The 27,184-nt window shown below is 37.2% G+C and overlaps 3 protein-coding genes across 15 annotated transcripts in view; 1 reads left to right on the top strand and 2 right to left on the bottom strand.

The window, feature by feature from the left end:
- Nucleotides 1-67: 67 nt before the first annotated feature.
- Nucleotides 68-3,778, bottom strand: LOC105155393 (KRR1 family protein). The gene is made up of 2 exons (XM_011071267.3): nucleotides 1,647-3,778; nucleotides 68-614 (listed from the first exon to the last, which is right to left on the bottom strand). Exon 1 carries the CDS (start codon nucleotides 3,623-3,625, stop codon nucleotides 1,685-1,687), a length of 1,941 nt encoding a protein of 646 aa, XP_011069569.1. The 5' UTR covers nucleotides 3,626-3,778; the 3' UTR covers nucleotides 68-614; nucleotides 1,647-1,684.
- A 1,314-nt stretch (nucleotides 3,779-5,092) lies between these two features.
- Nucleotides 5,093-8,326, bottom strand: LOC105155392 (tail-anchored protein insertion receptor WRB-like protein). The gene is made up of 7 exons (XM_011071266.3): nucleotides 8,109-8,326; nucleotides 7,849-7,925; nucleotides 7,149-7,219; nucleotides 6,369-6,439; nucleotides 6,201-6,282; nucleotides 5,964-6,013; nucleotides 5,093-5,344 (listed from the first exon to the last, which is right to left on the bottom strand). Exons 1-7 carry the CDS (start codon nucleotides 8,217-8,219, stop codon nucleotides 5,276-5,278), a joined length of 531 nt encoding a protein of 176 aa, XP_011069568.1. The 5' UTR covers nucleotides 8,220-8,326; the 3' UTR covers nucleotides 5,093-5,275.
- Nucleotides 8,327-8,476: 150 nt separating this feature from the next.
- The window catches only part of LOC110011591 (uncharacterized), a 33,941-nt gene continuing 15,233 nt past the window's right edge, over nucleotides 8,477-27,184 (top strand). For 3 of the 13 annotated variants that reach the window (XR_016064108.1, XR_016064105.1, XR_016064107.1), the window contains exon 1: nucleotides 8,477-9,230. Coding sequence is in view for 4 of the 13 variants with exons in the window: in XM_088877952.1 (XP_088734078.1) it covers nucleotides 20,954-21,865 (912 nt within the window). In the remaining 9 variants the exon portion in view is untranslated. Of the gene's footprint in view, nucleotides 9,231-9,393; nucleotides 10,785-20,431; nucleotides 22,441-23,887; nucleotides 24,396-25,261; nucleotides 26,040-27,184 lie in introns of those variants that run through there. The other 10 variants (XR_016064109.1, XR_016064104.1, XR_016064110.1 and 7 more) reach the window with 10 other exon arrangements.

Below are 27,184 nucleotides of genomic sequence, written 5' to 3'. Positions count from 1 at the left end.
CTTCAAGTAAATGATAGACAGTAACAAACTGAAAGAAGACGTCATCGGTCGATGCAAAGTGAAGCAGTTCTGTAGCGCAAAAATCTCTACCCATTGAATAATATACTTTAAAGTACAGTTTAACATGCTGTCAAAGATCGGTAGGACCTAAAATTAGTCAACAAGTTTGCTGCATAGCCATTGCGATAGAATCTCAAGTGCAGTTGAACCTCAAGCAAATTTATTACGCTTATTGCTCCATGGCTCAAACAAGTTTGATGGCACCTCATCTACATGCCTCCAGCATATACGTGGACACCATGAACCACCGTTGCTCTCTTCTTGATCTGATGACTATCAGCAGTACATACAATCTTGTGCCATGGAGACAAGGGACAACAACGACAACCTTCCAAAATTGCTTAGTGGGTAAACTGGAAAAAAAAATAAAAATAACTGCAAGCTGGAATTGTCTTCTGAAATCTGAATGACAGCATATCTTGCAACTGGGGAGGACCAAATGTTGAAACACCATAGTTTACTAAATGGAGAATCAAGGGTGGTCTTCATCCACTGTTGGTCGTAAAAGAATTGGATCTGTTATCTTGATACATAAGACTATTTTGTCTGAGTATCTGGAACACAAATTGCTTGAATTAGATTGAAGAACTGAATTAAACAGACTCACTGATTTTAGCAAATAATACGAAAAAAATGCTGAAATAAAGTATATATGACCTGGTTTCATTTATATGAATCAGGTGCACTGAAGGTCTAAGCTCCAATAAAACTGTTGCTACAGACTTTTCAGCAGTAATATTCTTACTTAAAAGACCATGGATGCCAGCAATTTCCTTTTTATTTTTTTTCTTGAGAGTGGATGTTAGCAATTTCAGGTAGTGTTTTGATCGAATACAAACATTTTATCTAATTAATGTTAATATAAGCTACAGACTGAAAGAACAGACAGGAAAACATTCAATCTCAACTGAGTTTGACAAACATGATATGCCCAACAACTTGGGTAAGGGGGAAAACCTAAATATACACGGTTCTTATAACTCCAATCAATTACACATTTCCAGTTTCTTACTTAATTTGACACATTTATTTGTTTGTCCCGCACAATAAAGTCGCATCTGTTGATAAGGTAAAAAGGGAATAGAGAAATTTACTTGTGAAGACGCCAGATGGCATGGGTTAAATCTTAAATTTCACAAATGGTAGTACATACTGGACAAAAGTAATCATAATTAGTCAATTCTATTATTTACATAAAACTAGGTAACAAGTCTTTCTCGAAAAATCAATCATTGAGCACATTAATCATCATTCCATTAAATGGAGTTCCCAGTCTTGAATTACTCTTTCAGCTAAATAACATTCTCTGATCTGATACCAGAACCACTGTTTTCTGTATTTAACCTTAGAATTGTTGGATGCTTTGAGTAACTTGAACACTAAACAAGCTCTGATACATAATCATAATCTAAAACAAAATTCTTCTTTCAAATTTCACTAGCTTGCCTAAGTAACTTTATCTTTTCTATCATACCACTCAAATGGCTGAAGGATGAGCATTGCAAAAGTAAATGTGCCAAAGAGATCAGGAGAGGTAAATAAACAAATAGGTATGAAAAACAAGCTGTGTTTCTAAATCATATTACCTCCTACAAAAATAGATGCAAAAACTTCTGCCAAGGCTCTACTTCTGATTATTACTCTTAGATTTGGAAGGGATTTTCCCATAAGCCATAAGCCTGGAACGAGATAGCTTGAGCTCAGCTTGACGGCGTCTTCTCTTACTCCGTCTAGATAGATTGCTTGCGTCACCATCTGATTGTGCAGGGTCTGATTTCTCTGTCTCCACTGCATTAATCACTTCACTTGTTGCCTTATCATCACCTCGTATCTTCTTCCTATCTTTATTAATGGAAATGGAGGTGTCCCCATTATGAGATTTCTTGGTTTGCTGTTTTAGTTGGATGGTCTTAATACGAGGCACCTTCCATTCCTTCTCCCTGTAAGGAGCCAGCTTCTTCAAAGAGACATATTGATTTAAATCCTTGTCATCCATCATCAAGACCTCTTCTGGGGTCAGTCCATATCTCTTAGCCTTTACTGGTTTGTACTTGAACCTTGTTTTCAAGTCACCTATAGTGTCCTCATAATCCAACTTATAATACTCCTCCATCAACTGCTCTCTAACTGCCTTCTCCACTTCACTACGTTTCCGCTTTCTTTTCCGCTTTCCCTCTTTAGGCTCCTCATCTCCATCTTCACTAATATCCTTCTCATCTTCATCTGCCACCCTATTTTTCAAAATTCTTTGCCTGGCTGACATGAAACCTTCTCCAGATTCATTCACCTCATCCCAGCCCTTTGGAAGTCCAAGCAACTCATCTTCCTTATCAAAGCCTGGTTTCTCAAGCCCAACCTCATCTTCATCCCGATCACTACCAAACTCTGGATCCATGTCCTCAGCCTCATAATAGCCATCACCAAATGCTTCGTTCATCTTCCTATCATACTCCTCAGGATCAAAATCCTCCTCCAAATCATCCTCATCCAAGAAACCACTCCCATCCTTCCCAATCCCTGCCACTTCCCTAATCTTCTCCAATTTCTCATTAATTTCTTTCTTCTTCAAGTTCTTCAACCTCTTCAACTCTTCCTTTCTTTCAAACTCAGCCTGTGCCATTCTCTCTTCCTTCCTCTCCCTCTGCGACTTCCTTGCATTATCCTTCTTCCTCACGGAACCCTCTACTTTTCGCGAATGGCCCATAACCCTATCCCCAGCATTCTCCTCAAACCTAAAATTATACTCTCTCTCATAATCCTCCTGCCTCTCTATCTCCTCCTCGTCCTCTGAAAACTCAATCTCCTCATCCCCCCTATGCTTACTTTTCTCATCATCAATCCACATCCTATTCCGAAAATAATCCTTCAAAAACATCATATCCTCGTCTAACTTCCCATCTTCTCCGAAATACTCATCCAACTTGCCTCCAATCTCCACCACCTCCTCGTCTTCCTCCTCTTTACCCCCACTATTCTTCACTCTCAAAAGATCCCCTTCCTCTTTATCTTCCTCCTCCTCCACCGCTTTCAAAAACTCCCTCCTCAGTTCCTCTTGTTCTTCCGAATAACTCTTCACCTTATTTCCTATTTCATCATTATTCTCATTTTCCATTACTTGGTCATCAAATTCTGGCCCTGCCTCGATTAAATGCTTAGAAACAACATCTTTCAAATACATTGGTTTCTTCTTCTTCTCCCTGTTCCCCTTTTCCTCACTCGCATTATCGCTAGTATCCTCACTGTCAGAGTCAGAATTGAACAATTTTGCATCTTTATTCCTCAAAATTGGGTCTTGATTTTTCACCTTAATTAGCGCATCAAAGAACTCAACATCTGTCCTTTTACTCGGTTTGATTAATTCCTCATCCTCTTCAGAAGACGATCCTTCCGAATCTGAGCTTGAAGCGTCAACACGACCTTGCTTCTTGAGCTCTTCATATCTCTGCAATTCCTCTCGCTTCTTGTTGTGCTCGTACCGTTTGGCGAATTCACGGTTGATTTCAATCTTCGATAAGTCGTCACCAGGCGCATCGCCGTCTTCGTCAAAAAGCTTCAGACGACCCATCGCCGAAAAGTTGGTGTTTTGACTTGGGTGTTTGTGTTAGGGTCAGGGTTTTGTTGTCGTTGCCGGAAAGCCGGCCTTGCCGATGTTACGTTTGAATTAATTTGGGGGTTTCTCTTAGGGTTAGGGTTTTGGTGTCGTTTAGAAAATGTTGACTATCGTTTAAATTGTGGGCTTAAGATTCTGGCCCTCTGATGAAAGGCCCAATTGTTGTAGCTCACGTTTTTCAAATTATTCGGCCGTTTGATGACCTTTTTTCTTTTTTTTTTTTTTTTTTTTTTTTGGTAAATGTAAGTTTCATTAATAAAACAAGATCGTATTCAATTGATGGTTTCTCCCTCGACAGGCCAAGGGATATGCCATAATCTATATAATGCATATGAACTAACATAACGAGATAAATTAACACCGATAATCTTCTGCCTAATATTATCCACAATAATGATGGCTATGATGCTCGATATTCGCTCCGTATGCTCAAAGCGTCTCAAATTTCGTTATCTCCAAATATGATAAATACAAGCAACAAAGAGTGCACGATAAGCCAAGTTAATGATATGTTTTCCTCTCCATTTTCTTGTAGCCCACTTAACGTCTTGTGGCCACTCTCTATTAGGCCATCCAAATCGGACAATCCGTCGGATTGCTGTCAGGTATCTTCAAGCATAACGACATCGAATGAATAGATAAGTATGTGTGTCTATTGCGCCCTCATCACATATGATAGCCATAGTTTTATCAGCTGTGCATAATTTCCCTAAAATTGCAAGCCATAAAATGAGATTATGATTCTGGATCTTCAGGGAACCCGAGAGTAGTGAAAACTAACCTACCTTGGGTCTATTTGATGACTTCAGTGAAAAGAATTTGTCTAGTCACCCCCCCCCCTCTTTTTTATTTAAAATAACAGTATTTTGTAATTTATACTTTAATTTTGTATTTTTTAATAACAAAATCCAAGATCAATAAAAATGAAAGATATCACCTAAAACCCAAAATTATATATTTACCACTAAACTGAAAATTGAAAATGGAAACACAAACAAACAGGGATCCTAGTTCCAGATAACGGAAATGAACTAATAATAATGTTTTGATTTTGATTGAATACAAGTAGCCATCTCCATATGAACAGAAATTAGCTTGAGATGGGATATTAGTACATTTTGTGTTCCCTCCACCTGCCCAAATAACAATATTCCTATTCTATAAAAATAGATTAATTAACCGAAATTTATTATTGTCAAAAGCAACCTTTACCACATTTGAACTTCAACAGTATTGTAGCATTTCCAATTCACTGAACGCTCCACATCGTGCATCAACTGATATATGGTGTTATATACGGTGTTCTAGTTATTCAGCGGAAAACAGCTACAGCAAGTTCAGAGTTTCAAACTGTAGCCATAAGGTCTGAGAAGGTCCACCAATGAACAGCATATATTCGAATTTTCCAACAGCGAGGCAGTGTTAATAACCAATTTTCCGATGAATAAATAACCAATTTGTTGTACAACAACATGGATTTTCCAACAGCGAGGCAGTATTAGATTAACATGTGTAAGTTACAAATGGACTAGAATTGAACTGGATGACTAGATAAAACAGGAGATGGAGATGTAAGAGGCTAATCCAAATCATCTACTTCTGCTACTAATATCCCTTCCTGCAAATAAATTTGCTGACCCTGGTGGATACTATCAACCATGGTATGATTCCAACCTGCAGAGGCATATGATGAACCATCAGAACCGCATTTGTAAAATATCCAGCAGTAGATCCTACTGGTCCATAATTTTTTTAGTCTTTGTGCACTGCCTACTCCTACCCCATTAATATAGGAGAAAAACTAATAATAGTAAGAAACTTCAGGGAAAAGAAAAGGGGGCCAACATTCAGCTCTTGTGAAATAAATTATGTCCTTTCCATACTTGTTTTATAGTAATGTCTGACTAAGAATTCGGAAGCATTAGAAATCAGATAATATCAGATAAATAAAGAAACAAAGACGAACATTGCAGGTTCCGGAGAGCTCTCTTTAGGTATTAAAATCCTCTAATCAGCTCCTCCTAATATGACTTGTTAACAATCGCAAAAGAACTCCTACTTCTTTCACATTGTCCTGAAGTATGACCAAGATATTTGATTCTGAGCATTACATGAAACATACCAGGGACACTTCAGTCAACCATAGAACCAAAACCTTGAGACAACTTTTCATACAATTCAGAACTAATTAAGACAGTTTATAGTACAGGTAGAAAACATAGCTATACTTATATTCTTAATTCAAACAGAAAAAAAGAAAAAGAACATGAACTATAGATTTTAGCTACATTACCACAACATGGTCTTCCAAAGAATTTCCTGCTCTCCAAGATAGCAACTTGCCTGCAAATGTAATCAACATACATAAGCCCTTTGCCGATCAACAATGTAAGAACATTAGTCTGACTCTGAAGCTTGCAGTAACTACTAAATATGCATTTACTGGGCAACTATGGTGAGAATCAACGAATTGCAAGGTACTTGGATGAATGAACCAAAACCAAGATGTAATGAGGGAATAAAGGAATACCAAAAGGATGCACAAGTTGATCAGATATTCTGGTCACAGGTATTTTCCAGAACCATAAAATCAGCGCAATGTATGTAACAACCTGTGAAGCAAACAGCTGAGTAAAATCCACAGAATTTCAATTGTGAAAATAAATCCTCTCAGATATTCAAATCTTATCTGAATAACCTTTGATATAATTAGAAGCTTTTCATATATACCAAATGAAAAGTTCATATCCTTGTTGTGCATCTCTTGATCTGCATGGTACTTCAAGAACTTAGAAAATTGCATATAGATATGCACATGATATGACAGATGCAGTGGAACAAGCTCACTGGTGGAAATAATGAAAACATAAAGCAGTTAATGAAAAATGAATACAGCATTACAAGGAAGCCTAAAAAACTATCATAAGAACCATAAGAAGAATTACATCAAGGAATGGTAAATACAGTAACCTCTGCAGAATACCCAAGGAAGATGAAATGGCATTACAGATATACTACACCAAAAGAACAGAAAGAACAAGAACTAATATGGTTAGACGACTATTATTTTTATATAGAGTTACACAAAACCTCATCAAGGCTAAAATAGCAGCATGGACTTCCTGAAACTGGCAATTCTGGAGTGCGTCACACAGACATGAGAACAAATAGCAGAAATCATCAAAAAGGAAGACCCAATGATCATTATAAACCATCTTTATGTTCAGAAACATTCCAGATCAGTATATTTTGAACTATGTGCATAACTTAATTGTGGCACTAGAATCAAGCAAAGAAGCTTATACACAGGAATATACAAGAGTTGTTCAGAGATTGCAACATAATCCTGGATTTCTCCCTAACATGTATATACACTTTATCATATGATTTACATGGGCACTTAATTGTATTTGTATCTTCAAGACCAAATTTACAAAAGATCATTCCTAGAAGCAACTTAAAACAGCAAATTTCCTACATTTTGCAAGTTCCTTCTCCTTTGCAGCTGCAATTCTTTTTAGTTTAGCAGCTTGTGCAAATGTTGAAGGCCTGCAATCAACAAAGAAAATCACTTAGGGGCAAGCTACATATCAACAACACCGGTCTGCTCAGCTATAAACAAAAAAAATGATATTGTCCAGCAACAAAACAAAGACAAAACTTTGAAAACAAGAAAACAGAAAACACTCAGCTTTCACCAAAAAGGATCCTAAATTCAGATTATACAATATCTAGCCAATTTGAAATCTCCCTTGTTTAAGTCTATGCTTTTAAACCTGGACCATTCATGAACCAAAAGATGATAACTCAAGGTCACTGGTTTAAACGCCAAGTCAATGCGACTAAACTAGTGATGTGATAATAATTCCATAAATAATAACAAATATAGACAAGAAAGCATGCTGTTTGGCTTCAGTTTTTTTCCATGTTTACTGCTCAATTAGATTATCTAACAGTTTAAATCATTTTTACTGATTGAACAAAGTCTATAAAGACTTCACTTTCCATATCAAGTAAACCTGCACCATTCTGTAGAGGCAGAAGTACAGCCAAGATAAATTCCATATAATACGTTACAGATGTCACATGCAGATTAGGACCGATCACATCAGAGTTTGTCATTTGATCCCATAAACAAAAGAAAAAGAAAATCTGAATATACATAAAATAGCTCTTACTGCGACAAAGAACTAGCCTCCTTCAACAGTTGCTTAATTTCTGCTCGCAATTGACTATCCACATCACTCACTCCTTTCTAAACGTAACAAATACAAAAAAAAGAATTATTCAAAATAGCAATACCATATGCTATTTTGTGAAAATGATAAATATTTGTACATTAAGCACTCTGAGAATATGAAGAGATGAAATTATCCAATCACTTCTCAGAATTAAGAAAAACACAAACAATAATGCAAAAAAGAAGAAGAAAAAAAACCTTCTTTTTGCAGGATTCGATGTAATTGGAGACAAAGTGGAAAGAGAATACGAGCACGAAAATCACCGGAGCTGCCAATGACTTCCCGCGCTCAGATAGGGTTTCTTCCATTTCTGCTCTTCTTTGGCTATTCTTTTCGAATGACTGGTCCTATAACGACGTCGTTTGGGTGCAAATTCGGCAAGCAGGGACGTGGGAGTCTGGAGGGTTTCTCTCTTTCTCATTTTATATTAGGAGTCGCGTTTAAGAAACAAAGAAGTAGCTACAGAAAAGTCGCATTGTATAGCTAACTATAAAAGACAGAGCTTAGACGAGACCAACTCCAGATTCTCTTCTTCCAGTTCTTTACTCTCTTCTTCCAGTCTCTATTTCTTCTTCCCTTTCTTCTTTACACTCTTCTTCTAGTCTCTATTTCTTCTTTACTCTCTACAATGTCCATGGAAGAAGAATTCAAAGATTTTCAAGGAACAGAAGAAAATGAAGTCCTCGAGCGCACCCGGTTCTTTTTTCCTTTCTTGTATTGTTCTTATGTTTTCTTGTGGAGTTAACCCATTTTTTTTCCCTTTCTTGTCTTCTTTTTTGTTTTTCTGGTCTTGTTTCTTGAAATCTTGGAAAATCCACCAACGCGGTGCTTTTCCCTACAACCGCACTCAAGGCCAAGATTTAAAGGAATAGAAGAAAATCAGGCGTTGAAATCTGTGGAAGGGGTTGGGGTCGAGTTTCAAGAAAATGATCCGTTGCATGCGCAACCCTTGCGGTTTTCAGCACTTCGTTTCTTTAAGTTGGAGTTTAGAGAGGTATTGTATTTTTATCCAATTTCTTGAATTAGGTTTGATACTTGATATAGTATAGGAAATAAGTGAATCTTGGAGCACTACGAATTGATTACTGAACATGCGAACTCTTCCTGTCACATGGTATCTTGGTCTGATGAATGTCCCGGTTCTTTTTTTTTTTTTTTTGGTTCTTTTCTTGTATGAACCGATTCTTTTTTCCCTTTCTTGTTTTTTTTTTCTTTCTGTTTTGCTTCTTGAGGACACGTTGAAAGTCCACTAGTGCAGTTCTTTTGCCTACCAGACTGATGTGGTGCTCATTTTGGCTGGATCTTCAAGCATTCTGGAGGTTTGTGTTCCTAATTTACCTTAAGATTTTTGAATGTTTCTTGATGTAGATAGAAATGCTGCATGTTTATGACTTTGGTATGAGATATAATCTCTGGACGTCATTTCATTGTCAAGGTTTTTGTGTAACTTGAATAGTTCTTTGTCATTTTTGTTGTTTTCAGCATCTCTTATCTTGGAGTTATGCATTAAGATTCCACCATTGTTAGGCTTCGTGTTGCTTATATTCCCTGATTCTTGGCATTCAGAGAGATATTATATTTGGACCCAATCTATTGTTTTCAATTTTGTTTTCTAGGGTTAGATTCTTGATATAGTAGACTAGCAAATAAGTGAATTTTGGAGAGAGGACAGATTAACTATTGTACATGTGAACTCTTTGTGTTGCATGGTTTCTTGGTTTAATAAACTAACAGGTTCTCTTCTTTACTGCCTTGGTTTTTCTTTATTCCCGCTTTATGGTTTTGTTCTCTTGTGGAGTTACTAATGCAGTACTTTTGTCCACAAGACTATTGCTATGTCCATTTTGGTTGATCCTTAATTCCTGCGTTCTAGAGGTTTTATTTCCGTAAGTTTGTCTGTTATTTTTGTTTGAAGTGTGTTGAATGTTTCTAGATGCAGAGAGAAAAGCATGTTTTTGAAAATTTTGGTGTCAGACATCATTTTTGGACATGATTTTGTTCATTGTCAAACTTATTTTAACTTCACCAGCTTATTCCTTTTAAAAAATGTTCATTGTCATTTTCGTATTGAATTTCTCCATTTACTTTCCTGTTTGTATGTAGGTGTCTTTCTCTGTTACTTTCATCTTTGGTTGAAGAAATGTTTACAGTGACCAAATTGTTGTGAATTAAATATGCATTGTTAGTGGGTGGGATTTGTTACAAAAGTGCAGGAGATATTTTACTATTTTCTATTTTCAATCCCTAAGTTCTTCAAGAACTTCTGGGGGGAATGAAGATGATGACAGTTTCATTCTATCCCCCGTCACTAGTTTCCTTATCTTAGTTATATTTTTCTCCTATTCTTAATGCTAAGCATATCCACCTGAATTCATAATCTGCGACTCTTGCTCTTTATTGAAATTGATGCTATGGATTGGCTTGAATTTGCGATCCCCCTAGATTGGGATAGGAAACTAAGGAAACGAATGTTAAGTTTCAGCAAAATATAACTGTTGTATGCATTACAGTTACATATTTACCTTTGTGTGTCAATTAAGTTCTTTATATTTCTATATTTACCTTTGTGATTATAATGATACATTGATTTTCTTTTTCTGTTAGAGGTTAGTGGTATTTTCTCAAATTAACTGAACTATTGTCCTTTGGTTCATATAGACTTTGGTTCTGATAAATTTGGCTTTGTTGTCTATATATGACTTGTTACTAGCAAATATATTGATGTTTGTCGGTTACACCATGTTGGTGGTCTAACACAATCTAGAGTAAGATTACTGCTCGAAGCTAATGGGAACTCATATTGTGATATCTTGACTTTGATCGGTGACTCGAGTCCATTTTTGGAGCCATATATAACCTTTGTTTTCCTACTATTATATATTACCAATCAGGTTCGCCTTTCTCCTATCTTAATATATATGGTTTCACTGTGATGTAAGTGCCATTCAACCACTCTCTTTTTCTTCTATTTTAGCTTGAGTTTGATAATCTTCTTAAATCATTAGAAGCTTGCAAATTGATCAGCAATATTCTTTTCTTAAGTGCATTTCGGAGAGGTTTCTTGAATTTGTAGTATTTTCACTGTTTCTTATGTCTGCATAGAAAGTTTCTTATCTATGAAGTATCATGATGGGTGTCGAGACCACAAAAAATAATTCCTACAACACTTGTAAAAGTGGGAGTAGGGTTCGAATCCACAGAGACTGGCTTTAAGTTGATTCTTTGAGAGAAATTGAAAATAATGGGCGGAGATTTGATGATAAAAAGAAATAATTAAAAACTAAATAAGCTAGAAAATAATTGAAATTACCTGACGAAGATACGAGAGGAAGATTTTTCGGTTAAGGCTAGGATCATGCTTGATTCTTGTGAGTTGATCATTGATGCAAGAATAAACACATGTATAGACAAATAAACCACTTATGGTTGTTGGTACGACCTAACAACCTCACCTTTCCTTACCTTTTCGTTAGCCAAGGTATGACCGTTGGCTAGATCCCTAATTAACAGACAACCCTGGGAATGTCCACAAGATTTAATCTATTAATAGCATTAAGAATTAGAAGGGCCTGATTCTAATCAACAAACTCCTACGAGGATTAATTCGTTTAAACTAGATCATGCATTCCCCGTATCATAACTAATTACTATGACATAATTAATCATACTACGTTGCTACTAAGCATTGAACTAAATAAACAATTACACGGATTTATAAAGTCCAATTAGCCAAGCAAACCTTCTTGATAATGAACAATCGGCCAAATCATTCATAAATCAGACGTTTGTAATTAAAGCACAGAGAATAGCATAAATATTCGTTTGACAAGTGTAGAACACAGATTAGATCTCACACCATAATGAGAATCAAGCAATCACCATACCTTAACCAGAAAATAAGAAATTTTGCCGGACATGTTAATGGAAGAACATACTAGAAAGTGGAATTCCATTAATTCCGATTGTAAAATAAAAATAAAAGCAAGGATGAACAAAGAATTCTATAGAGTTCTAATCAATAACTGATCGCCTTCAATTGAAGCGACCCCCTATTTATAATAAAAGTCTCCTACGAATCTAGACGTAGACATGATAAACTCTAAAAAGGTAAATAAATAACAAGAGATAAGCTTTAAAGAATCCTTTCTAAACCTAAACACTTCGTTCCTTTATCTTCTGCGGAAATTACTCGTATTCATCCTTATCCCGAATTGACCATTTCACTAAGCGTGGGCACGCTTAGTCAATTCTGCAGAAATTTCCTTGTAATCTCCTTTTTTTTCTTTTTGATGCCTTCAATTTCGATTTTAGCTTGATTTTCACCATCTTTGCCTCATATCTTCATTTTTTGCTGAATATGCAATAAAATCACATGATTAGGGATGTTTTGGCTTAGAAAGAAAGATTAAATCGTTATAAAATCATGACAATTGCAGAGTTATCAAATACCCCCACACTTAGCTATTTGCTTGTCCTCAAGCAAAGTCAAGATGCATTCAAAAATTCCCTCCAAATCTTGAACTACTCAAGAAAATTTGTAATCATGTGCAAAGTAAATGACATACTTTATGAAGAAGATAATTAAACATGTATCAAACAAGTTTTCACGTGATGACCATCATCAAAACCAATCGCATAAAACTAGTGGACTATTTTCTCTCCGCTTTCCATTCTCTCAAGTGTATATATGGCTCAGGTGTATCTCTCGACACTTACTATGACAATGCTTCACCATAGACTTGCCTATACACCACATCTCTACTACTTTTGTAATATGTACATATATGGATCAAAAGGTCTTTAATTTTGATTGTAATGGGGCTTTGGTTTGGGGTAGGGTAAAAGGATAATGAGGTTAAATTCTAAGAAACTAATTAGAGCACAAAAAAAAAAAAAAATTTGAGTGAACAATAATTCGAAGCTCTCAAAGTTTACTCATCTACCTTCAAGATTTTTCTTTTCGAAAATTTCTTGAACTATGCCTTTCTTCTTTCTTTTGGAGAGTTCATACATTATTTTTTTTCTCTTTTTTTTCTCTTTTTTTTTCTTTTTGTTTTCTTTTTTTTATCCTCTCCATTTTTTGTGATAGGCATAGACCAAGAAAATTGATATCGGCTTCCACAAAGTAAAGATGACCACAATATTGGAACCCCACACTCGTTTTGAGGTACATCTTTTAAGCATGTAAATCACAAAGGTTTTGAAAATCTCCCATTTTGAGAACTTGTTCTTTTGAACATAAACTCATTTCCCTTGATGCTCTAATAGTTCTTAGAGGGATCAAAATCAAGGTTTTAAACAAACGACGGGATATGTTCGTATATGACGGATTATTCAACAAAATAGGTCGAAAGGCTCAAAGGGGTTCTCTAAAGTTAAAATGTGTTGGGTGGTTAAGAAGGCTGAAAGTGGTTTCTAATGCCTTTATCATGTCCAGATAAATGCACATTTATGTGGCCTCGATGTGGTTCAAGGCAAGTTCTAGGAAGATAAAGCCATAGAAGTGTTATTCTCTCAAGAAAGAAAGAAGATTTTTTTATGGATATCAAGCTCAAAATCTCACGAGATATGTTTTAGTCCACTAATCCTACATCAGAAGATTTTAACTCAAGTCATTTTGGTAAAAACAAGCTTTCAACTAGTGAATTAACCTCAAACATAAAACATGTATTCTTTTTACACATAACATCATCAAGCCAAGATTAGTCCAAAATTAAAAGGGTTTTATCAAATTTTTTTTTTTTTGTCAAAACCAAGCAATTTCAACTAAAAATTTTCACAAGACTCAATCTTCAAAGTCTAAGAAAATCAAGCACAAAAATATCTTTTCAAATAGTTTTAGCAATCAACAAGAGCAACAACCATTTTTAATACGCAACCAACGACACCCAATTCAAGAAACATGCTCAACAATAATACCACACTTAAAATCCACATTGCCCTCAATGTGGACTATGACATGCATTTCAAGGAAAAATTAAAAGGAGAGAGTTTAAGGAAGCGTTCCTGAATGCATGTCGCGAAAAGATCATGGTGTGGGTGGTTGCCTTGGTGTCAGCCCGAAGTGATCAAATAAGCCCATCAAATTGGCTTCTATGCGAGCGATTTTTCGAGCTATGTCGTCCAAGGTTGTTTGTTGTGGATTCGGTGGTGGCGGTTGTGGTTTAGCTGTGTTGGTGTCCTCTCATTGCTCCGTTGCTTCTTTGTTGGCTTCGCCTTCCTCATCATTTTCTTCATCCTCATCCTCATCGTCTCCGTCATCGCACTCTTCATTCTCGGTGTTTACGTCCTCGTTTGGTGCATTGCTGTGAAGTGGTCTTGAAGTAACTCCAATGGGCGACCGTCCTGCATCCACAAACTCAAAAACGACTACCATTTCTAGTGATAAGGCCTATTCGTGTTAAGGTGGCCATGTCCAATGGTTCCGATTCACAAGCGGTGTGAAGATTATGAAATGAAGGGCGAAAAACACCAAGATTAATCGCAATCAAAGTAATGTATGAACCAAGAATTAAAGCACGATTTCGGTTAATAGAAGATTGAAATTGCGTAGCCAACCAAAATTCAAGATTTACTTTGATTTCATGTAACATACACCATAAGAAAAACAATTCAGCTTTAGAACAAATTCCAGATGTATCTCTACGATTGGAAAAATTGAAAGCTAGGAAACGATGAACAAGCTTGAGCATGGGGCTTTTCAAGTAATGGCTTTTCGATCTACTAGGGTGATAGGCAAGGGGATCAGTAGACAGTTTACGCCATTCGTTGATAGGATTAAAATCATCACGATAATCACATAAAGAATTAACGTATTCGTAAGTGCGTGCGTTTTCAGTGGTAGTGAAACCTAATGCAATATTGAACTCAGTCAAAGTCATGGAAAAGTGACGCCCCATCAAACGAAATTTGACTACTCCTGGCGTGTTTAATGTGAGTGATGATGGAGTAGTGAATTCATAGGTGGTGTAAAATTCTCTCGTGAGTTCAACATATGCATGTTCGGTACAATCAAAGAAACATTTCCAACCAATATTATCAATCAGTAAGACACTACTATCAACAGCATGCAAAGTACGTAGAGTGTCAGTGTTCAATATTTTCCATGGTAGAATAGTACGATTGCTAAGTAGTGCGTACCGATCCTTCTCCGTACGAGTTGTGAATCTGAGGATGCCGCTAAGAGCTTCTGATGATGGCGGAAGTGTGTTTGCACAGCGTATGCTACAGGTATGGGGTCCCGATCTAGAGGAGGTCCCTTCGTCACGGCTTCTTTTTCGGCCACTCATCGTCAATCAACTGAAGGAAAAACAAATCAGATAAAATGAAATAGAAGAATGAGAGAGAGGAGATAGATAAAATCGTGAACTGATGGCCTCGGATGTGCGAGTTGCAGCTGCGGCTGAGATGGGTTTCTACGGCATCACGAAGGAGATAAGAAATAGCAGTGGATCAACGACGGAGAGGGAGAAATCATGTGGTTGTGTGACTGTCAGAAAAGAGAAAGAACGGGAACGACGAATCTGGGTTTCCCCGTTGGAGCAGTGGCGAAAGGTGAACGGCGATGATGGGTGTTTCGACAGCAGGAGGCGCACGTCAACGGTGGGTTGAGGCTGCAAACTGGATTCTCTGTTTTCGAGAGTGAGAGAGAAGACGAGACAGAGGGAGATTGGAGACGGAGCGACGACGATTGATTTTGCGAACGGCGACGACAAACGGTGAAGCTTTTTTTGGCGATTGGCGGGCTGAACTTCGTGAGCGACGACGACAAACGGCGGCGGGGAGCTTTTTTCGGCGAGATTTCTTGGCAGGTTAGCTGAGAGATAAAAAGAAAATATGGGTCAAAGATTTTGAAGTGTGATAGAAAGATTTGACTGATTTTCTTATATCTTTTGATTTTTTGAATTTTTGATTTTTTTTATATATAAATAAAAATAACTGAAAAAATAAATAAATGAAAGTGAATAACAGCCTACAAAGTGCGACTAAGCGTGGGCACGCTTAGTGGAAGCTCCAAATATGTTTTGGTGAAGTGAGTTAAAACAGTTTTGAAAGATCGACTAAGCGTGGTGACGCTTAGTGGAAACTTCAAATTTGTCCAATTTAGCTATCCAAACAGATTTGGATGCTTCATTAAGCGTGACATGCATCGTAAAACTTGAATAAAATTTGCAAAAACTAAAATCAAACGAAAGGGGAAAGGAAAGGATAGAGATTTCATGGGTTGCCTCCCATGCAGCGTTTTTTTTTAACGTCTTTGGCTAGACTGAGAGAAGTTCGTTTAGGTGAACGCGGAATCCACAAGTTGAATTTTCTCAATTGTTGGTGTTTGAAAGTCCTCGTAGAAAGGCTTGAGCCGATGTCCATTCACCTTGAATACCTTTTGAGTCGTGGGACTCTTGATTTCGACTGCACTATGGGGGAAAATATTAGTAACAATAAAAGGTCCAATCCAACGACAACGCAATTTACCCGGGAATAACTTGAGCTTAGAATGAAAGAGGAGAACTTTTTGCCCGTTAACGAACTCTTTTCGAAATATGGTGCGATCATGGAATGCTTTTGCTTTTTCCTTGTAGATTTTTGAATTCTCATACGTATCATTCCGTAACTCTTCGAGCTCTTGTATTTGCAACTTCCTTTGCCCTCCCGTTTCATCCATTGACGAGTTGAATTGGTTGATCGCCCAATATGCCCTATGCTAAAGTTCGACAGGGAGGTGACAAGATTTACCATAAACCAAACGATATGGGGACATACTTATGGGTGTTTTGTACGCCGTACGATAAGCCCAAAGTGCGTCATCCAAGCGTGTACTCCAATCTTTTCGGTTAGGATTCATCGTTTTCTCGAGTATGGACTTGATCTCTCGATTGGAGACTTTCGCTTGGCCATTTATTTGGGGGTGGTAGGCGGTCGTGATTCGATGCGTGATGTTGTATTTCTTGAACAATGCCTTGATCACCTTGTTGCAAAAATGTGTCCCTCGGTCGCTTATAATTGCTCTTGGCATACCAAACCTAGAGAAAATGTTAGCCTTGACAAATTCCACAACAGTTTTAGCATCATCGGCACGAATGGCCTTTGCCTCTACCCATTTAGACACATAATCTACTCCTAAAATGATGTAAGTCTTGCCAAAAGAAGATGGGAAGGGACCCATAAAGTCGATTCCCCACACATCAAATACTTCGCACACAAGTATTGGCGAAAGGGGCATTTGATTACGATGACCAAGATTCCCTACTTTTTGGCAATTTTCACAAGATTTACAAAATAGATATGCATCTTTAAACATATACTTGGCCAAAACAAGCCGCATTCTAGCACTTTTCGTGCTGTTGTTTTTGGTTCAAGGTGACCTCCACATGCATATGAATGACAAAATACAAGAATAGAGGGAATTTCAGTTTCAGGAACGCACCGTCGAATGATTTGATCCAACAAAATTTCCATAAGTAAGGTTCATCCCACACATAGTGTTTGGCATCACTTTTGATCTTATCTTTTCTTGCTTTAGTCAAATCTCGTGGTAGAACACCAGTGATTAAGAAATTAACTATATCAGCGTACCATGGGGTGATTCCTTGAATGGCGTGAAGATGTTCGTTTGGGAACTCGTCATTTAGAGGTTTTGGGTTTTCGTTGGTGACCAGTCGGCTAAGATGGTCAGCTACGAGGTTCTTTGCCCCTTTCTTGTCTTTGATCGTTAGATTAAATTCTTGCAGCAGTAGTATCCATCTTATCAATTGTGGTTTTGCCTCTTTCTTTGACAACAGGTATCTCAACGCTGCATGATTAGAATACACAACAACTTTAGTTCCAAGTAAATAATGGCGAAATTTTTCTAAAGCAAAAACAATAGCCAAAAGTTCTTTTTCCGTTGTTGTGTAATTGCTTTGAGCGTTGTCTAACATTCGTGAGGCATAGTATATCACGTGGGGATCTTTTCCAATCTTTAGGCCTAGGATAGCTCTGATGGCGTGATTGCTAGCGTCACACATTATCTCAAAAGGATTACTCCAGTCAGGGGGGCGAATCACCGGTGCTGATGTTAGCGAATCTTTTAACTTGTCAAAGGCTTTCATGCAATCTTCATCAAATGCAAAAGTTACGTCTTTTTGCAGCAGCGCACACAGTGGTTGGGCGATTTTCGAGAAGTCCTTTACAAATCGTCGATAGAATCCTGCATGTCCAAGAAAAGAACGAATCTCCCGCACACTAGCGGGGTAAGGCAAGGATTTTATGACGTCTATTTTAGATCTATCGACTTCTATCCCCCTAGAAGACACGATATGTCCTAGAATTAAACCTTGATCTACCATGAAATGACATTTTTCATAATTTAGAACGAGGTTTTTTTCTATGCACATTTCAAGTACTTTAGTCAATTTTTTCAAACAACGTAAAATCGTCCATGAAAACTTCAATGAAGTGTTCAACAAAGTCGGAAAAAATACTAACCATACATCTTTGGAAGGTAGCGGGTGCGTTGCATAGACCAAGGGCATTTTTCTATAGGTGAAGGTTCCGAATGGGCATGTGAATGTTGTTTTCTCTTGATCTTCCAGCGCCACTGGAATTTGATGGAAACCTGAATATCCATCAAGACAACAATAATGAGATCGACCGGCTAACCTTTCTAACATTTAATCTATAAATGAAAGTGGAAAATGATCTTTCCTAGTGGCGGCATTAAGCTTTCTATAGTCATTACAAACTCGCCATCCATTTTAAACACGTGTGGGTACTAAATTTCCAACAGAATTTTTGACTACAGTAATACCTGTTTTCTTAGGTACTACTTGAGTCGGACTTACCCATTCGCTGTCAGAAATCAGAAAGATCATACCTGCATCGAGGAGTTTCAAAATCTCTTTCTTTACTACTTCCATCATCAAAGGGTTCAACCGGCGTTGTGCTTCCCTTGAATGTTTTGTGCCTTCCTCTAGGAGTATCCTATGCATGCAAGTCGAAGGACTTAAACCTTTAATGTCGGCAATAGTCCATCCAATGGCTTCTCGAAACTCGCGAAGCACTCGGATCAATTTTTCTTCCTCAAGATCAGTGAGCTTGCTTAAAATGATCACCGGTAATGTTTTATTCTCTCCCAAGTATGCGTACTTAAGGTGTTTTAGTAATTCCTTTAATTCCAATGCGGGTGCTTGCAATATAGAGGGAACAATTTTAGTGTGAGAATGTGGTACTTCGATGAAAGCAGCGTTAGTAGGTAAAATTCGAAGGGATTCGAGTTCAAAAACAGTGTCACCGATGTTTGGGTCTATGATCATTTTTTTCTCCAAAATTTTTGCCTTCTCCAACGTGAGGTTTTCTTCTAATGCATACTTCACATGGTCCTCGCTGCCTATTGCTATGGAATCCTGTACGAGAGGGTCAAAGATATCTACAAGAAAAGCGGTAGGTAAGTTAGTTGGATACCTCATGGATTCATAGATGTTCAATCTTATGATTTCACCATCGAATTCCATAGTGAGACTTCCACTGTGCACATCGATTTTTGTTCTAGCTATCTTGAGGAACGGTCTTCCTAGCAGGATTGATGTGGAATTGGGGGAGTTGTCTTCCCTTATATCCAACACGTAGAAATCGGCGGGAAACACTAATTCATTTACCTGTACAAGAACATCTTCCAAGACTCCCTCCGGGTAGACTATAGAGCGATCTGCAAGTTGCATGACTACCCCCGTTTTCTTTAAAGGACCAACTTTTAAGGACTCAAAAATGGTTAGGGGCATAACATTTATAGATGCTCCAAGGTCGCACATAGCCCTCTTTATTCCAATCATACCAATTTTACAAGGTATAGAGAACGTACTTGGGTCCTTACACATTTTGGGGTTAATTTTCGTTGGAGAATTGCAGAGACGGTCTCCCCCATACTTACCCGTTCGTTTCCCTTGAGTTTACCTTTGCTAGTGCACAATTCTTTGAGAAATTTTGCGTATTGGGATATTTGCTTGATGGCATCGAGTAAAGGGATGTTTACCTTTACTTTGCGGAACGTCTCAAAAATCTCTTTTTCTTTCTCTTCCTTCTTTGCTTTGGTGAATCTCTCTGGGAAGGGTGGTCTAGTCACTAAAGGCTTCGGATGGTCCGCTTCATGTTCGATTTGTTCTTGTTGGGCCTTAATTTCTTTTTTCGGTTTTCTTTTCACATAGACTGGCTTTAAGTTGAAATGAGTTAAAATAGTTTTGAAAGATCAACTAAGCGTGGGCACGCTTAGTGGAAACTTCAAATCTGTCCAATTTAGCTATCCAAACAGATTTGGAGCTTCCACTAAGCGTTCCCACACTTAGTCCCACTTCGTAGGCTGTTATTCATTTTCATTTTCCTTCATTTATTTATTTTTTTAGTTATTTTTATTTATATATAAAAAATATCAAAAATTCGAAAAATCAAAAGATATAAGAAAATCAGTCAAATCTTTCTATCACACTTCAAATTTTTTGACCGATATTTTCTTTTTATCTCTCAGCTAACCTGCCAAGAACTCTCGCAGGAAAAAGCTCCCCGCCGCCATTTGTCGTCGTCGCTCACGAAGTTCAACCCGCCAATCGCCGAAAAAAGCTTCACCGTCTGTCGTCACCATTCGCGAAACCAATCGCTGTCGCGCCGTCTCCAATCTCCCTCTGTCTCGTCTTCTCTCTCGCTCTCGAAAATAGAGAACCTAGTTCGCAGTATCAACCCACCATCGACGTGCGCCTCCTGCTGTCGAAACACCCGTCGTCGCCGTTTGCGAAGCCATTCCCCGTTCACCTTTCGCCGCTGCTCCAACGGGGAAACCCAGATTCGCCGTTCCCATTCTTTCTCTTTTCTGACAGTCACACAATTACTCGATTTCTCCCTCTCCGCCGCTGATCCACTGCTATTTCTTATCTCCTTCGTGATGTTGTAGAAACCCATCTCAGCCGTAGCTGCAACTCGCACATCCGAGGCCATCAGTGCATGGTTTTATCTATCTCCTCTCTCTCATTCTTCTATTTCATTTTATCTGATTTGTTTTTCCTATAGTTGATTGACGATGAGTGGTCGAAAAAGAAGTCGTGACGAAGGGACCTCCTCCAGATCGGGACCCCGTGCCCGTAACACACGCTGTGCAAACACACTTCCGCCATCATCAGAAGCTCTTAGCGGCATCCTCAGATTCACAACTCGTACGGAGAAGGATCGGTACGCACTACTTAGCAATCATACTATTCTACCATGGAAAATATTGAACACTGACACTCTACGTACTTTGCATGCTGTTGATAGTAGTGCCTTACTGATTGATAATATTGGTTGGAAATGTTTCTTTGATTGTACCGAACATGCATATGTTGAACTCATGAGAAAATTTTACACCACCTATGAATTCACTACTCCATCATCACTCACATTAGACATGCCAGGAGTAGTCAAATTTCGTTTGATGTGGCGTCACTTTTCCATGACTTTGACTGAGTTCAATATTGCATTAGGTTTCACTACCACTGAGAACGCACACACTCACGAATACGTTAATTCTTTATGTGATTATCGTGATGATTTTAATCCTATCAACGAATGGCGTAAACTGTCTACTGATCCCCTTGCCTATCACCCTAGTAGATCGAAAAGCCATTACTTGAAAAGCCCCATGCTCAAGCTTGTTCATCGTTTCCTAGCTTTCAATTTTTCCAATCGTAGAGATACATCTGGAATTTGTTCTAAAGCTGAATTGTTTTTCTTATGGTGTATGTTACATGAAATCAAAGTAAATCTTGAATTTTGGTTGGCTACGCAATTTCAATCTTCTATTAACCGAAATCGTGCTTTAATTCTTGGTTCATACATTACTTTGATTGCGATTAATCTTGGTGTTTTTCGCCCTTCGTTCCATAACCTTCACATCGCTTGTGAATCGGAACCATTGGACATGGCCACCTTTAACACGAATAGGTCTTGTCACTAGAAATGGTAGTCGTTTTTGAGTTTGTGGATCCAGGACGGTCGCCCATTGGAGTTACGCCCTCCACTTCAAGGCCACTTCACAGCAATGCACCAAACGAGGATGTAAACACCTAGAATGAAGAGAGCGATGACGGGAGGATGAGGATGAAGAAAATGATGAGGAAGGCGAAGCCAACAAAGAAGCAACGGAGCAAGGAGAGGACACCAACACAGCTAGACCACAATCGCCACCACCGAATCCACAACAAATAACCTTGGAAGACATAGCTCGAAAAATCGCTCGCATAGAAGCCAATTTGATGGGGTTATTTGATCACTTTGGGCTGACACCAAGGCAACCACCCACACCATGACCTTTTCGCGACATGCACTCCGGGATGCTTCCTTAAACTCTCTCCTTTTAATTTTTTCTTGAAATGTATGTCATACTCCACATTGAGGGCAATGTGGATTTTAAGTGTGGGGGTATTATTGTTGAACTTGTTTCTTGAATTGGGTGTTGTTGGTTGCGTGTTGAAAATGGTTGTTGCTCTTGTTGATTGTTAAAACTACTTGAAAATATATTTTTGTGCTTGATTTTCTTGACTTTTGAAGATTGAGTCTTGTGAAAATTTTTAGTTGAAATTGCTTGGTTTTGAAATATTTTTTTTTTATTTTTTATAAAACCCTTTCAATTTTGGATTAATCTTAACTTGATAATGTTATGTGCAAAAAGAATACATATTTTATGTTTGAGGATAATTCATTAGTTGAAAGCTTGTTTATACCAAAATGACTTGAGTTAAAATCTTCTGGTGTAGGATTAGTGGACTAAAACATATCTCGTGAGATTTTGAGCTTGATATGTCCATAAAAAAAAATCTTCATTCTTTCTTGAGAGAATAACACTTCTATGGTTTGTCTTCCTAGAATTTGTCTTGAACCACATCGAGGCCACACAAATGTGCATTTATCTGGATATTGTAAAGGCATTAGAAACCACTTTCGGCCTTCTTTAACCACCCAACACATTTTAATTTTAGAGAACCCCTTTGAGCCTTTTGACCTATTTTGTTGAATAACCCGTCATATACAATCCTATTCCTTCGTTTGTTTAAAACCTTGATTTTGATCCCTCTAAAAACTATTAGAGCATCAAGGGAAATGGGTTTATGTTCAAAGAACAAGTTCTCAAAATGGGAGATTTTCAAAACCTTTGTGATTACATGCTTAAAAGATGTAACTCAAAACGAGTGTGGGGGTTCCAATATTGTGGTCATCTTTACTTTGTTGAAGCCGATATCAATTTCTTGGTCTATGCCTATCACAAAAAATGGAGAGGAGAAAAAAAAAAGGAAAACAAAAAGAAAAAAAAAGAGAGAAAAAATGTATGAACTGTCCAAAAGAAAGAAGAAAGGCATAGTTCAAAAAAATTTTCGAAAAGAAAAATCTTGAAGGTAGATGAGTAAACTTTGAGAGCTTCGAATTATTGTTAATTCAATTTTTTTTTTTCGTGCTCTAATTAGTTTCTTGAAATTTAACCTTATTATGCTTTTACCCTACCCCAAACCAAAGCCATACAACCAAAATTAAAGACCTTTTGATCCATATATGTGCATATTACAAAAGTGGTGGAGATGTGGTGTATAGGCAAGCCTATGGTGAAACATTGTCGTAGTAAGTGTCGAGAGATATACACCTGAGCCATATATACACTTGAGAGAATGAAAAGCGGAGAGAAAATAGTCCACTAGTTTTATGCGATTGGTTTTGATGATGGTCATCACGTGAAAACTTGTTTGATACATGTTTAATTATTTTCTTCATAAAGTATGTCATTTACTTTGCACATGATTACAAATTTCCTTGAGTAGTTCAAGATTTGGAGGAAATTTTTGAATGCATCTTGACTTTGCTTGAGGACAAGCAAATAGCTAAGTGTGGGGGTATTTGATAACTCTGCAATTGTCATGATTTTATAGCGATTTAATCTTTCTTTTTAAGCCAAAAGATCCCTAATTATGTGATTTTATTGCATTTTCAGCAAAAAAGGAAGATATGAGGTAAAGATGGCGAAAATCAAGCTAAAATCGAAATTGAAGGCATCAAAAAGAAAAAAAGGAGATTTTTGCAGAATTGACTAAGCGTGCCCACGCTTAGTGAAATGGTCAACTCGGGATAAGGATGAATACGAGTAAAATTCGCAGAAGATAAAGGAACAAAGTGTTTAGGTTTAGAAAGGATTTTTTAAAGCTTATCTCTTGTGATTTATTTACCTTTTTAGAGCTTATTATGTATTTACCCCCTACGTTTAGATTCGTGGGAGACTTTTATTATAAATATGGGGGTCGCTTCAATTGAAGGCGATCAGTTATTGATTAGAACTTTATAGAATTCTTTGTTCATCATTTCTTTTTTAATTTTATTTTACAACCGGAATTAATGGAATTCCACTTTCTAGTGTGTTCTTCCATTAACATGTCCGGCTAAATTCCTTATTTTCTGGTTAAGGTATCGTGATTGCTTGATTCCCATTATGTTGTGAGATCTAATCTGTGTTCTACACTTGTGAAACGAATATTCATGCTATTCTCTATGCTTTAATTACAAACCTCTGATTTATGAATGATTCGGCCGGTTGTTCATTATCAAGAAGGTTTGCTTGGCTAATTGGACTTTATAAATTCGTGTAATTGTTTATTCGGCCGGTTTATGAATGATTCGACCGGTTGTCATAGTAATTAGTTATGTTACGGGGAATGCAGGATCTAGTTTAAACGAATTATCCTCGTAGGAGTTTGTTGATTAGAATCAGACCCTTCTAATTCTTAATGCTGTTAATAGATTAAATTTTGTGGATGTTCCCAGAGTTCTCTGTTAATTAGGGATTTAGCCAACGGTTGTACCTTGGCTAATGAAAAGGCATAGAAAGGTGAGGTTGTTAGGTCGTACCAACAACCATAACTGGTTTATTTGTCTATACATATGTTATTCTTGCATCAATGATCAACTCATAAGAATGAAGTATGATCTTAGCCTTTACCAGAAAATCTTCCTCTCGTATCTTCACCAGGTATTTTTAATTATTATTTAGTTTTCGATTACTTCTTTTTATCATCAATCTCCCCCCATTATTTTTTTTTTCTTAAAGAAATCAACTTAAAATCAATCTTTGTGGATCGACCCTACTCCCACTTTTACAAGTGTAGTAGGAATTATTTTTGGTGATCTCGACACTCATCAAATTTTGGCGCCGTTGCAGGGGATTTGATCCTACTCCCACTTTTACAAGTGTTATAGAAATTAATATAAGTGATAACTCTGCAATTGTCACGATTTTATAGCGATTTAATCTTTCTTTTTAAGTCAAAACATCCCTAATTATGTAATTTTATTGCATATTCTGCAAAACGGGAAGATATGGGGCAAAGATGACAAAAATCAAGCTAAAATCGAAATTGAAGGCATCAAAAAGGAAAAAGGATATTATAAGGAAATTTCTGCAGAATTGACTAAGCGTGCCCACGCTTAGTGGAGTGGTCAACTCGGGTCAAGAAGGAAAACGAGCAATTTTCGAAAAAGATAAAGGAATGGAGTGTTTAGGTTTAGAAATTATTTTTTAAAACTTATCTCTTGTGATTTATTTACCTTTTTAGATTTAATCACGTATTTATCCCCCCTACGTCTAGATTTGTAGGAGACTTTTATTATAAATAGGGGAGGTATCTTCATTCGAACAAGTCAATTATTGATTGGAACTCTATAGAATTCTTTGTTCATCCATTCTCTTTTATTTTTATTTTATAATCGGAATTAATGGAATTCCACTTCTTAGTGTGTTCTTCCATAAACATGTCCGGCTAAATTTCTTATTTTTTGGTTAAAGTATGGTGATTGTTTGATTCTCATTATGTTGTGAGATCTAATCTGCGCTTTACACTTGTTAAATGAATATTCATGCTATTCTCTGTGCTTTTATTACAAATGTCTGATTTTTGAATGATGTGGCCAATTGTTCATTATCAAGAAGGTTTGTCTAGCTAATTGGACTTTATGAATCCGTGTAATTGTTTATTTATTTTAATGCTTAGTAGCAACGTAGCGTGATTAATTATGTCACAGTAATTAGTTATGTTATGGGGATTGCATGATTTAGTTTAAACGAATTGTCATCGTAGAAGTTTGTTGATTAGAATCAGGCCTTTCTAATTCTTAATGTTGTTAATAGATTAAATCTTGTGGACGTTCCCAAGGTTGTCTGTTAATTAGGGATCTAGCCAACGGTTGTACCTTGGCTGACAAAAAGGTAAGAAAATGTGAGGTTGTTAGGTCGTACCAACACCATAACTGATTTATTCATTTATACATGTGTTATTCTTGCATTAATGATCGACTCAAAAGAATCAAGCATGATCATAGCCTTAACCGAAAAGTCTCTCTCTTGTATCTTCGTCAGGTAATTTCAATTATTTTCTAACTTATTTAGTTTTTAATTATTTCTTGTTATCATCAAATCTCCCCCCATTATTTTCTATTTCTCTTAAAGAAATCAACTTAAAATCTCTATGGATTCGACCCTACTCCCACTTTTATAAGTGTTGTAGGAATTATTTTTGGTGGTCTCGACACCCATCAAATTTTGGCGCCGTTGCCGGGGACTGGCGTTTTTATGAAGATTTCTTTTCTTGTCACTTGCTTTTTCTTTTTCTTTTTTTTGTTACTTGGTTTAATACTAAAATCTTCTCATACATGTGAACTTGAATCTAATCCGAGATTGAGAAGACTGGACGAAAATTTTAAATGGAAACCAAACAACAAGTTGAAAAAAAAAAAGGGAACCCACTTCTTCCAAGCCATAGTTATAACAAGAGATATTGGACACTTGGAATGAACCATGGCACACAACCCAATTGCAATCATGTGGGCCAATACTCAACAGTTTGGGACTAGATACGACAATCCTCCGGTGAATGAGGTAAATTTATCTTCCATTTATGATCGTTTTGATAAACTTTTGTCCCTTGTTAAAAGATATGTCGAAGAAGAATATCAACAAGTGAAGGCTTGTGGAATATGTCATTCTATGGCACATCCCACTGATTTATGCCCTATGCTTCAAGGAGAAACAATCGAGCATGCCAATGTTGTTGGAGGACTTTTTGGACCACCACAAAAAGGATATGATCCTCATTTCAACATGTACAATCCAGGAAGGACATATTACCCCAGTCTTAGCTACATTTCGCAATCTCAAAACTGACCACCACCTCCTCCGCCTAATTCCACACCTGGTCCATCTCTCGAAGACATGATGAAAGCACTAGTGACCAACACACGACAG

This window comes from Sesamum indicum, linkage group LG2 (genome assembly GCF_026168435.1).
Source record: "Sesamum indicum cultivar Baizhima isolate 11 linkage group LG2, ASM2616843v1, whole genome shotgun sequence".
Taxonomy (NCBI): Eukaryota; Viridiplantae; Streptophyta; class Magnoliopsida; order Lamiales; family Pedaliaceae; genus Sesamum; species Sesamum indicum.
Note: the sequence above shows the minus strand (reverse complement) of the source record. Positions and strands in the feature narration are given on the sequence as shown.

Bases quoted from the DNA above. Each gene is read 5' to 3' on its own strand.
- LOC105155392 (XM_011071266.3), bottom strand. From the start codon at position 8,219: ATGGAAGAAACCCTATCTGAGCGCGGGAAGTCATTGGCAGCTCCGGTG. The intron at 6,440-7,148 runs GTAGGAAATTTG...AGTACCATGCAG, and splicing joins GGAGAAGGAACTTGCAAAAT to ATCAAGAGATGCACAACAAG. The intron at 6,014-6,200 runs GTATTCCTTTAT...TTACATTTGCAG, and splicing joins TCAACTTGTGCATCCTTTTG to GCAAGTTGCTATCTTGGAGA.
- LOC105155393 (XM_011071267.3), bottom strand. From the start codon at position 3,625: ATGGGTCGTCTGAAGCTTTTTGACGAAGACGGCGATGCGCCTGGTGAC.